Raw genomic sequence first — 13,284 nt, 5'->3', positions numbered from 1 at the left:
ATGGGACGATCCACAAAAATTTAGTGTTGTGATTTCTTTTAGCACGAAACTTATTTTTGCTGAATTTTGTATAGATACTGCAATTCTGAAGGCATTTATAGACCATAGAACCATATTTTGGGAAGAAATTTGTATGAGGGCTAGGAGAAATCATGAACCGATTCTTAAAATTTTCACCAGAGTTAGTCCTTTTATTATAAGAATAACGTGTGTAAAGTTTTATGGTATTATCTGCAATATATTTACACAAATAACCAAAAATATGTGAAAATTGTCAATATTTTTTTTAGGTTGTCTCACATTTTGATTCATAGCTCTGGTTCTACTGAACCGATTTTGCTGATTTTCAATACCAAACTGCTTAGAACAACAATAAACATATTTTTTGCAAGTCTACCAATTTTGTTTGCGTATTTTGGACGTGAGCGTATTTTACACAGACACACAGACGGACAGACAGACGGACATGGCTCAATCGACTTAGAATTTCATAAGGATCAAGAAAATATATACTTTGTTGGGTCTCAGATGAATATTTCTCAATGTTATACACGGAATGACAAACTTATATACATATACCATCATTCACCACTTATGGTGGTGGAGGGTATAAAAATAAATGTTAAAATATACATTAATGTATAGGAAATTGTGTCTTCTTTTCAAAAAAAGAATAAATTGTTTAGTAATTAAAATTAAATGTCATTTATTTACTAAAATTTAAATTTGTTATCGAAAATCACTTAATTCCCAAAAAAAAATCAAAATCTTTTCAGATACTCATTTAAATATATAACGAGGTCTTTTGCAGACTTCAACTCAATTTTTTTAGTAAAATAAACGTTTAAATTGACTACACTCTATGTTACTTAGATACACTAAAGTGACTTCACGCTAGGTTACATCATTATCAACTTATATAAAACCAGTTTGTACGAATTACTCACAAAACGTTTAAACTGACTACACTCTAGATAACTTAGAGACACTAAAGTAACAATTGACTTCACGCTAGATTACCTGGGATGTCTAAAGTTAGCAATTGACTTCTCTCGGCACTACAAAAATCACATATAAATTGTTGTTAGAATTGCTGTGTATAAAAACGAGTTTAAAATTTTTCTTCTTTCACTAATTCTTAAATATTTCCACAAGTACTACTTAGTATATAAACAACAAAAAAAATAACCTTATTTAATGATGTCTCTTCAAACAAAACACACTCCATTATTTTCAAATAACTTTCCCAACCTAATTATGTTTGTTTATTTTTTCTTCCCCCCATAATTTCAATAGCAATTTGCTTTTCCCATTTTCAGTTTGGGTTTGTTTGGTTTTAATTTACCACAATCATAATTCAACCATTTTTCATACATGTTTTACAACCACAATAAATGTTCTATTGTATAACAACAAGAACAACAAAATTCATAACAATTTTAACAACCACCCTCGAAAATGTACCAGAAAAAAAATATGATGGATGAATAGAAAAAGATTTAACCATCATCATCATCGTTATTGTGGTTGTAGAGCAGTAATGTTCTCCAAAGTGGAAGTAGTCGTCATCATTTGTTAAAACCTTTTTATAAGGGTTCATGATGTTCTTTTTTTTTTGTTGGTTGTTTCTTTGTTTGCCGTTGTTTTTATATGGGAGTTAGAGGATTTGGAAAGATCAAAAATACAAATTTTTATATTTGTAACGTTCATCTTTTTAGTGTTATAATAAGTATGTATTACGGATTATGTATACAGTATGTGTAAAAACTGTTTGGACAAAGCAAATTGGTTTTATATTTTAGATTTTGTATAATAAATCAGCATTATTTGGATCTAGATATGACTTCATAGTCTAACTAACCAGCAACAACTTAGTATAGATATTAGTGTTTTCAATTAATCGGGTTTCTGGTTTAATCGGTTAACCGAGCAAATAATTAATCGGGGTTTAGTTTAATAATCGGTTAATTTAAAATTATTCGATTAACCGAATAATATCTATTTTAATTTTAAATTGAAAATACAACCACGAATTTTGTGTACAAAAACATAAAAAACAAACAATATATAACAATTCAACCAAAAAATAATGTATTTGAGATGGTTTTTGTATACACATTTGAGTGTTTTTTAGGATTTTAGTGAGATCTTCTGAAATAATTTTTATAAAAAGAATATAATTTAAGTTTTTCCTTTTAAACGATTTTTTTCTTTAGATTTAATAAAACTTGACTTGGAAAAAACTCTCTCACTGATTGTAGATGTTGGAGAAATCGAAAGCATGATGAACAGGGCAACCAAAAATATGCAATATCATATTTTTAGCTGTGCGTCGTATAATCATATGAGTTAGTTATTTATCCATTTCAGACAATTTTAAGAATTTTGGCATCGATTTGTTAGTGCATATTTTTGTACTTTACTGCATATTTTAGCATATTTTGCGTTTTATAGCATATTTTTTCATATTTAACTCATAGCTGCATATTTTTGTTGCATATTTTCTTTTTTTTCATTATTTTGTTTTCTAAATATAATTTTATTGTTTGTACACAGAAAAAATTATATATTTCAAATACAAAAATTATTGAATAGATAATTTTCGTAATTGAAACACAAAAAATAACAAAAATGTGTTTTCAATTACGAAAATTATATATTCCATAATTTTTGTATTTGAAATTCAACCAATAACGAAAATTGTATATTCAATTGTCAAAATAATCAAATTCAAAACTTAAAATTCAATAGAAAATATCAAGAAATTTTGTTTTTGAGCAATTGAATACTTGATTTAATTATGAAATAATTCAAATCAGTTCAATATGTGACAAATATTTGAATAGAAACGGTTTAAGAAATAGTTTTTTCTGTGTATTTAATTTTTCATTTTTATATTTTACTATTTTGTTAAGGTCCAATGTTAATTGGCCTAAACTACTTAAAGAAATAATTATAGTACCCATAATTGACTTATTTCGTTGACTTCAGCACAGTTTCCATATACATATTTGTATTAAATTAAAAATATCATAATTTAACAAATAGTAAAACATACTTAAAGCATTAAAAGAAAATTTCAAAATGGTATCCCGTAGTCAGCCTAGAACCATATGTCTCTATGTAAATACCCTTTCTCTATCGACAATTGCACTAGTACAAATGTCGACAACTTTCCTTTAAGCGTCAGTAGGTCCCTATCCATACTGTGAAACATTTGCTGCAAAGCATTTGAGTTTGTTTATGAAAGGGGAAAGAGGAATGGAAAAGGGTACTCTGTTTCATGTACATGAAGTTTTTGTTGAGTATGTCATCTACATTTATTCGTTCTTATTCGTTCTGTACAGAAATGTCAAAAACGAATGCAGTTTCAAAATAGAATTTAAAAATGTTTCGAAGCAAATGTTTCACAGTGTGGACAGGGACTAGGTTTACGTTAGAGACAACAGTTCTAGTGTATTTCTGGTGACATTATCAACGAACGCATTAATAGTTTAACACTAATATAAAATTAAACAACTATTCAAAAAATGCTCAGAATATTAAGATCCACCGAAAATCTTGTGCTCAAAGCCGTTGATAGATTTACACAAATTGCAAGGAAGATATTAAGAAATCATTAAAAAACAATAGCGGTATTCACAATCTTGTGAAAATGGTCTAGCATCATTGCAAATGCAAAATTTTACAGTAATCCAATAACAAAATACACACAAAAACATATACAATTTTACATCTGCAATGATGCAAAACCATTTCCACAAGATTGTGAATACCGCTAATATATATGGTATTTTGAGTCTCAATGATAAAACTGCAACCAAAAGGTTTTTTAATTGCCGTATGATTAAATAGAACATATCATTCAACTATTGTAGGGCTTTTTTATAATTCTATTTAAATTTTGGAAGCCGAATTTATTTATATGTTAATCTACATAAATGATGAATGCTTCAAAATCAACTGCAATTTTTTACCAAGAAAACATAATGCACGTGGAGAAGTTTTTGAAACATATTTCAAATGATAAAAAAGTTGGAGTAATATAAACATGTCGAGAAATTAATCCGGAACATCGTCTCCCTACTGATCGTATAAATATTGGGGTACATGGATTGAGAAAATAAAATATTATGCCACTAATTATGTACTAAAAAACAGCTTGAAGTATTAGGCAGTTTAAAAGATGAGACAAATCTATTGATTAAGATCGTCTAAAAAACTCTACGGAAATCTAAAACAAAGATTTAGTTTGAAAATTTGAAAACTTAGGTAAACACATAGTAAGTTATTGCTAAATATAATAAAATGAATTATAAGGCAGTTTAACCGATTAACGGTTAACCGATTCGCAAACTTCGAAGAATTTTCAGTCGAAAAAATGCACTAAATGTGTCATCCATTCGAAGAGTGGTCTAACAATTTGAAGAAACTGGGTCGGTTATGGACAGTAAGATTCCAGTGCGTCAACATACCGGTCGGTCCTTTGAATACATTTCTCAATTCGTCATCGTTCTCAAGAACTTCAAAGCGAACAAATCATTCCGTGTGTGGCCAGCTTTACTTAGAGCTCAAACCAGCAGACCATGAAAAGCGTCAGCAATTCGTTCAATGGATAATGGAGCAAAGTGAAGTCAATGCCAATTTTTCGATGAAACGCATTTCCATCTGAATGGCTTCGTGAATACATGAAATTGTCGAATTTGGGGATCGGAAAATCCTCATGCAATCCATGAGAAACAAATGTACCTACACCGAGGATTTTGGTCAGGCGGCGTGATTGGGACTTACTTTTTTTAAGATGAAGCTGAAATTGCAATGACTGTGTATGGCATTCGTCTGGACGACATGTGGTTTCATGACGGATATTTTATTCCATACTTAACATGACTTCTTTACAATTTACAATGACAAAGTGCATTCTTATTGAGACAGCCTTTATTTTTCAGAGATTTTAAGCATTAAAGTTTAACAAAAATGCATTTTACATTTCGTAAAATTCGTGATAAATATTTTTGGACAACTACTTTTGGCTAACAAAAGTTTGATTGCTTCAACCGAAATTTTTCTTTATCAAAAAAAATTTCTGTTGATACAACTGAAATATTCCATATGTTCAAACGAATCATTCGATTGGCAACAAATTCGGTTGCTATCACGAATCTGTTTTCTCTGTGTATGATTATCAGCAGCTGAAGAGGTGTTTTTAATTGTATTGTCAACCACAGAATTTCATAATGATATTTGGGGGTATTTTAACTATTTTTCTATAATTTTTGATTTGTCTAAATACTACCTAAACACACTGTATGTGTTTGTATATAAGTATATTACGTACATACATATGTATGTAAGTATGTACGATGTAATGAAATCTTATTATAATCCCTACATACTCTCATACAATAGCAACAATAACAATAATAATATGTACAATATTTACGCCTATTATGTGTTAAAGTTGTTGTCGTTGTGTGTTGATGTTGCTGCTGCATTGTGTTGATGATGTTTTGTAGTGGTAAAGTGGTCTTGTTGTAAACCACTTTATACTCATTCATTCATTTCTTCACTCACTCACTCTCCACCATACTCTCCAAGCAACAACAACAATAATAACAACGACAACAATGTTGGCACTTAATAATTTGTTTATGGTTTATAACACCATGGGGAATATTTGAAACTAAACTACAATAAACTCCAAAGTGATGACGATGATGATGGGGATGGTGTAAGTAACCAAACCAAATACAATTATGAATTCATTTTTTGTCTTTCTGCTTTTTTTTAGAGTAATTGTATATTAATTCATATTTAAACAAATGCGGGCTGAAATAATTGAAATTAAAACTAAATCAAGCAAGAAATTAAAAAACAATTTTTGATTTGAAACAAAAAAAAAACTACGCCATATTTCTTAATTTTAAATTACAGGCTTATGAATTTTGTGGTTTCCAAAGGGTTAAGCATAACTGAGCAATAACAATGTTTTTTAACCTTTTCTGTCATTCTCATTTTTTTAGGCTTGTTTCATCTTTAGCATTTCTAGAGAAGATCATACTTTTGATCGATATAAATAAATAATTACTGGTTACAAAATGTCATTTGGTTGCTGGCTGTTTTTATTTTAAGAAAATTTCATTTTTATAGTAATTATGATAAAAACCTTATCTATCTGTGGTTAATATTTTTGGCTAAAATAAAAACTTTGTTTTTTTTATATACAGAGCTAATAATTATAGGTATTGATGAGGTTAGGTTTTGATAAAAAAAAAACACTATGACATTTTGTTAACAAACATCCAACAGTTGTTGGTTGTCTTAAAATTAACAAATGCATTTACATATTTTTTTTCTAAATACGTTTTTATATTGAGTTTAAAAATCTTAAATCGTTTAATCTTTATCAAAATTTGGATTCAACACGGCAAAAATGTAACGGTAATGCTAATTGGAATTATTTCGGGAACGGTAACGGTATTTTGGCATATTTCGTTAACGGTATTTTAATGATAACGGTAAATTCATCCTAAATTAAGTTATTAATAAAATTTACAAAAATTAAAAATAAATTGAAAAATGTGTTATATTATTTTATCTACAATTTTGTAGATTAAAAAAAAATAAATTTTAAAATTAAAAATTTTTTTTAATTCAAATTACTTATAGAATATCAGTAGCGGTATTTAGAGGTAACGGTATTTACGATTATATCGGTAACGGTAATTTCCGTAATTTCTATAACGGTAGAGTAGCGGTAACGGTAGTTGAGCTGAAATTGTATTTTTTGGGTAACGATAGCTTAGCGGTAACGGTAGCCAATCATGCAATCCAGTCTCTTGCCTAATATCTACGTGAATCCTAAAAATAGTTTAAAACTGGTTTGTAAAGGAGAGAAAATAAACTCCCCTTTCAAAACTGCTTACTGAAGGCATGATTTTTCTATAGCGAATTCCCTCTTGAAAACTTGGAGGAATTACAACCCCCCCCCACACCGAAAAGTTTTCATATAAAAAAGGGGAAAAAAATAAAAATGTAGAACAAATTTTAATTGACTCCCCCCTAAATGGTTGAACTGGATCCGCACCTACTGTAATACAACGTGCTTTCTTGCAAGAGATAAGAGTAAGTTCAATAATTGTTTAAATATTTCACTTACAATATGCTTCCCTGTAAGGTTAACAGTAAGTTACAAAAACCCTTTAAAAAATGTTTACAAAAGCCCTTACGTTCCTTTTTAGCTTCCTAAAGTGTAAATGAAATAAAACATTATGTGTGTGAGATATTAACGAAAATCTTCTTTGAATCTAACACTCTTCAAATCTCCGCCGCCAATACAACACAAATGGAAGTCTCTTGCCTAATATCTACGCGAGTCTTAAAGAAAGTTTAAAACAGGTTTGTAATGAAAAAAAGATAAACAAATCTGCTTACAGAAGGCATGACTTGGAAACTATTTGGAAAAACAGCAGGTTTTCACTACTTACATTCAGGTATTCTTCACTACACGCAGATAAAAAATATAATTGGGCATGTTTACTGTAACCATTTCCATATTGTTACAAGTTTTTTAACTATATTATAGTCACAGTAACCATTTACATGATTGTGGTAACCATAATATGATTAATTTATGATTCACATGATTGTATCAACCATATATATGGTTACAGTAAACAAATATATGTTTGTGACAACCATTCATATCGGCATAAGGCTTATCATAATCTGAGAACAACATATTATGATAAAATTATTCACCATAAATATGGTTGCCACAAACATATATTTGTTTACTGTAACCATATATATGGTTGATACAATCATGTGAATCATAAATTAACCATATTATGGTTACCACAATCATGTTAATAGTTACTGTGACTATAATATTGTTAAAAATCTTATAACACTATTTAAATGGTTACAGTAACCATGCCCAATTATATTTTTTCTCTGCGTGTAGGAAGCACGGATACGATAGGTTACATTTTCAATTACTCTACCGAAGAATACGGCTAAATGATTGTATGGGTTATATTGACTTTGAGGTCATCGTTCGATTGCAGCTTATTGACATACCCTGCAACTTCAGAAAATCCCACAAGGAAAAGCCTAGCGGGCTCAAATTTCACTATCTTGGTCCTCAATTCATGTACATCCTCAAGAGATACCCTCAAATCCTTCATGCAAAATGTCAATTGTGAAGTTCTCCGTGATGATGACGTTTATACTAATCGACATTGATTATGATAATAAAGTTTCATCATTTGGACGTAATGCACAATCGTGCAACTTGCCATATACAACTGAATTGACAGACGCCAGTAAACCAAAATAGCCAACACAGACTGTCAATATCGACCCGCAGTTATAGAAAAACCTTTTATTTATACGAGATATCAATTAATTAACGTTTTGAACTTTTCTATTGTGGTACTATTCAGTGCCAGCAACCAATGCCATGCCAAATAAAACTATAGCTAAATCTTTTCTTCAGGAACGTTTTTATTTTAAACTATCATTCTGGATGAAGACATATACATACGCTTTTAGATCTTAAAACATATCAACCCCTTCATCAGACGTCGAAGAATGGTGACCTCGTAATCTGTTTTATAAAAAAAAGTAGTTGTATTTTTAAGTCCTGTATGGTGGATGATCAGTTAGTTCAAAGATTTTAATGCTCAAAACCGGAACAGTGAGAGTTCTTATTTCTCCAAAGATTTTTGTCAAATTAACAGTTCCGCATTGTTATGATAACAGAGAGGCGTACATATATGGATTTCTTAGATAAAACACTGATATTTTGCGTGATTGTTGGCTCTTCTTGAATTTGTTTTTTTTTTAATACAAACACAAACTGCTTGTCTGCAGATACACCCAGAGTCTCTGTCGGGAATCGAACCAGCAACTCTCAGATGATTGGCCAGCACACTATCGTCTAGTTTATCGGGGCACCCAATCTTCTATACTATATAGATCTTTCACACTCTTAAAAAGGTCTTCTAAAGCACCGATCAAATTTGTTCAATATTTCTTTGTACCAACGTAGATCGAAATTTGTATGTGCCCGTTACCTTTCTTTATTTCTTAGAAACGAATAGTGGTGTAGCATCTTTGAACTTATCTTATCACACTCTTAAATAGGTCTGCTAAAGCACCAATCAAATTTATTCAATATTTCTTTGTACCAACGCGGATCGAAATTTGTATGTGACCGTTACCTTTCCTTATTTCTGAGAAACGAAGTTGACGATGCTTCGTAGATATTATATCACGTCAATGGTATCTCAGAATTTTTCCCTACGATCATTATATTCGATGGACAAACAATTTGGCTTATCGAGTGTTCGAAAAGTTCAAATGTGTATAAGTGGATCCAATATACAAGACTCTTCAACTCCAGAATAACAACTAAAGGTGACAAACGGGAAATGCCGAATTCAGTTTTGATATGGAAATATTCATAACACAGTACAACACATGATTTTGGGACTCAATTCTGACAATTGCACGTGAAAGTAGCCCCAAAAATAAGAACTTATGCATCATTAGTTTTGTCAAGTTGGCTGCCGTAATAATTTAATGGCCATACGATTTTTTTTCCTCAAGGTGGATTTTTATCACTTTTTCTATATTTTAGCACGGTTATATCTCGTATACCGTACGGAATATCTCTTTTCTGACTGAAGCAAAGTTGTATACATTGAATAGTAGAAAAAAATACGGAACATACCTACCCGAAAAAGTTGCATCCAGTGCCTTAAAAATCGCAAAAATACCAATTTTTTAAAATTTTTTACCAATTTTTCACCTTTTTTGCTCTATAACTGGATTACAAATCCAATTATGGACCGAACACCATGAAATTAGGTCGTGTGATTTGTGTTTATATGAAAGTTATTTATCATGAATTTTGCTTCTATACCATCATTTTTAACAGATTTATTCACTTTAAAGTGATTTTCGGAAGCGGGTCTTATATGGGAGCTATGATAATTATGGACCGATCATAATAAAATTTGGTGACATGAATTTTGTATATATGTATATAACTTATTTGGAGCGAAATTTGTGTAGATACATATATAAATTAAACATTTATGACCGATAAAGTCCAATTTCGGGAGGACATTTGTATGGGGGCTAGGTGAAATAATGAACCGATTTCAGCCAATTTCAACAGGCTTCGTCCTTGTGCCGAGAAAATTTTATGTACCAAATTTTTTTATGATCGGTCCATAATTATTCATAGCTCCCATATAAGACCCGCTTCCGAAAATCACTTTAAAGTGAATAAATTGAGCAAAAAAGGTGAAAAATTGGTAAAAAATTTAAAAAAATGGGCATTTTTGCGATTTTTAAGGCACTGGATGCAAATTTTTCGGGAAGGTATGTTCCGTACTTTTCTTCTACTATTCAATATCTACAACTTTTCTTCAGCCACAAAAGAGATATTCCGTACGGTATACGAGATATAACCGTGCTAAAATATAGAAAAAGTGATAAAAATCCACCTTGAGGAAAAAAATTCGTATGACAATTAAATTATTATGGCAGCCAACTTGACAAAACTAATGATACAGAAGTTCTTATTTTTGGGGCTACTTTCACGTGCAATTGTCAGAATTGAGTCCCAAAGCAATGGACTGAAAAATGTTGTACTGTGTAATTAAACTAATTAGTCGTACGACAAAAACTTCCGAAACTTTTTTTTCATCAAAAAATCAAAATTTTTGTTTCGAAAATTCAGGAGTTCTTTTAAATTTCGTTTAATTCAATAACCAAAAAAATAATGAAAGGAAAGCAGTATACATAGATTTCAAACCACCCCCATTTCATTGAAATGGTTTAGCTATATCCATATTTCTTACACTATTTTAAAATATTATTTTTGATAAGTCAGTTCGAAGTGGAGAAATTAGTTTCCAATTAAGTAAATTATTCCCGGTACTGAGCTTTTTCCTTTCAATGTATTTTTTCACCTTAAAATTTTATTAAAATTAACAAATGTTCAAAGTGTTCTTAATAAAGAGAGCCACAAATTTCTTATTTTAAATCCCAGCTACAAATCACAATTCTAATTAGAATGTTTGAAATTTAATTTTCCAACATCACTATCCAATTGAAAATTTTGCAAATATGCTATAGAATATGTAAACAGATACATATTTAACAATATATTCTAATAGATTATAGTACTAAACTTTTTATTTTTTGCCGTCGGCATAATCTTTTTGTTTAGAAATTTAATTTTTTCCCCAAACCTCCACAAATATTCCATTCATGACAAATTTGTTACAAATTTCCAAAACTTACCCGAACTAGGACGATCACTGTAACGGGTACAATAAACCCAAGCTGGCCACACTATAGGACCGCTCCCCGTGCCCGTTGCAGATGTCGATGTACCCGTTGAACTCTCCTCGTTTTTGCTAGATGACGAAACATTCTTATTACCCCCACTGCTAACATTGTCAAAGGTCGCACTGAAACCCGGTGACAAGGTGGGTGTTTGAGAGGGTGATGACTTCACCAGATCAGCAGCCCCATTAGCACTACTATAGCTGCTGCTAACAGCCGTGCTACTCGAATCATTGCTATTCGTACAAATGGTGGCCAAAGAAGAGGAGAATGTTTGGGTCGAAGGTGAAATATTATGCGCCAATGTTTGGGCTGTGTGTTCCAGTGAGTCGTTTAACACTGTTGTGGAGGCCGTGGATGAGGAGGACGATGATGTATTTAGTTTTTGCCGGTGTGAATGGGATTTATGTTGGCTGGTTTTCCTTTGTTGAGGTGGTGAATCCAGACTATTCGAACGTCCAAAATCGGCTTTAAGTATATTGTCTATGCTAAACTTTAAAGCTCTTTCGTGAAGATTATCATTATTGTCATGCAGCAGACCGGGTAAATGAGCCTGCATTTGGGTCTGCAGCTGGTTGAGAGTGGACATCATGTGATGGGTGGTATTGGTGTTGGAGCCGATTGTGGTAGGTGAATGTTGCTTGCTTAGATCCGTTAATTTGGCCAAGGTATCATTGTTTAGGGAATATTGATGATGCAGGTGTTGATGCTGCTGCTGTTGTTGTAGCATATGATGAGGATGATGGCCATGATTTAAAGGTTTATGATTTTGTTGAGCTGCCGCTGAGAGGGCAGCTGCTGCAGCTGCACTTAATTGGCCAATTTTAGCTAAAGGATTCAGATGATGCACTAGATTGGGAGTGGAGTTTATTGGATGAGAATGATGCAGCTGGGGCAATGAATTCGAACGCAACGAAAAGGCACTGGCCCGGGCGGCAGCCATTAATTGCATTTGATGTTTCATTAGTTCTTCAGCATAAAGATGCGACTTTCTTAGGAACTCCTCTTGGAAGGGAGAAATATTTGCTGCTGTAACGGCGGCATTTGGTTGCAGGCCAAAAGGCACGGGAAATCTTAAAGTGTTGGCCAAGGCAAAAGGATTTATGCCAGTTTCTTGAGAGGATACTGAGGGTGAATGTTGCATTTCTTCGGTGGAAGAATTTGAATGTGTATCACTAATATCCAAAATCTCCTCATCGTCCATGCTAGCTGGCCGTTCCTCGCCAGGATTTTCTTTACCCACCGACAGTTCACTACACAAACTAATATTGTCATCCTCCTCCTCTTGGTCGGTATTGTGTTGGGGAAACTGAGCAGTATCCTCTCCCTCAACTTCATCTTCCTCATCGCTTACTATGCGTACTAGATCTTCGGTGTCGTCTGGCGAATTATTGGACATTTCAGCCGTCGAGGCGGACATGTTTTTACCGTTAACGTACGCACTAAATAAAATGGGTTGTTTATGCTTTAAACTTAAATTTGAAGCACACTTTTGCAACACCAGACTAAAGTCCGGGTGCATGTTATGGCATGTATACAAGTTGCACAAAAACTAAACACTTTTTAATGGAATTAGGAATTTTTCTTTCTTGTTGTTTTTTATTAGCTTTGAATTTTTAATAATTTTTGTTTTTTTTTGGAATTTGCGATAAGTTTTTATTCTTTTCTAGGTACGCGACAGAAAAAAGTTTAGTTTTGAAAAAGCCGTCGGCAAGTTTTTGCCATTATTGTGGTCAACGTTGACGTTTATGCAATACGTGCAATTAAAATAAACCGTTATTTCAATGATTATGATGATTAGAGTGATTAAAATTCATTGATTTGTTTGACTTTTTGGTTTTTATTGCTCATTTAAGCCTTTTCTCACACACACACTCTAAAATCAACAACAATTCCAATTCAATGATCTAATACTAT

General features: G+C 31.8%; 1 protein-coding gene across 1 annotated transcript in view; it reads right to left on the bottom strand.

Moving 5' to 3' along the window:
- Nucleotides 1–13,236, bottom strand: part of LOC135961514 (homeobox protein invected-like) — a 64,039-nt gene extending 50,803 nt beyond the window's left edge. The window contains exon 1 of the mRNA XM_065513014.1: nt 11,323–13,236. Coding sequence (XP_065369086.1) covers nt 11,323–12,889 — 1,567 coding nt within the window. The 5' untranslated portion in view covers nt 12,890–13,236. The remainder of the gene's footprint in view (nt 1–11,322) is intronic.
- Nucleotides 13,237–13,284: the final 48 nt, after the last annotated feature.

Source organism: Calliphora vicina, chromosome 5, assembly GCF_958450345.1.
Source record: "Calliphora vicina chromosome 5, idCalVici1.1, whole genome shotgun sequence".
NCBI classification, from domain to species: Eukaryota; Metazoa; Arthropoda; class Insecta; order Diptera; family Calliphoridae; genus Calliphora; species Calliphora vicina.
This window is presented reverse-complemented; position numbering and strand designations above follow the sequence as displayed.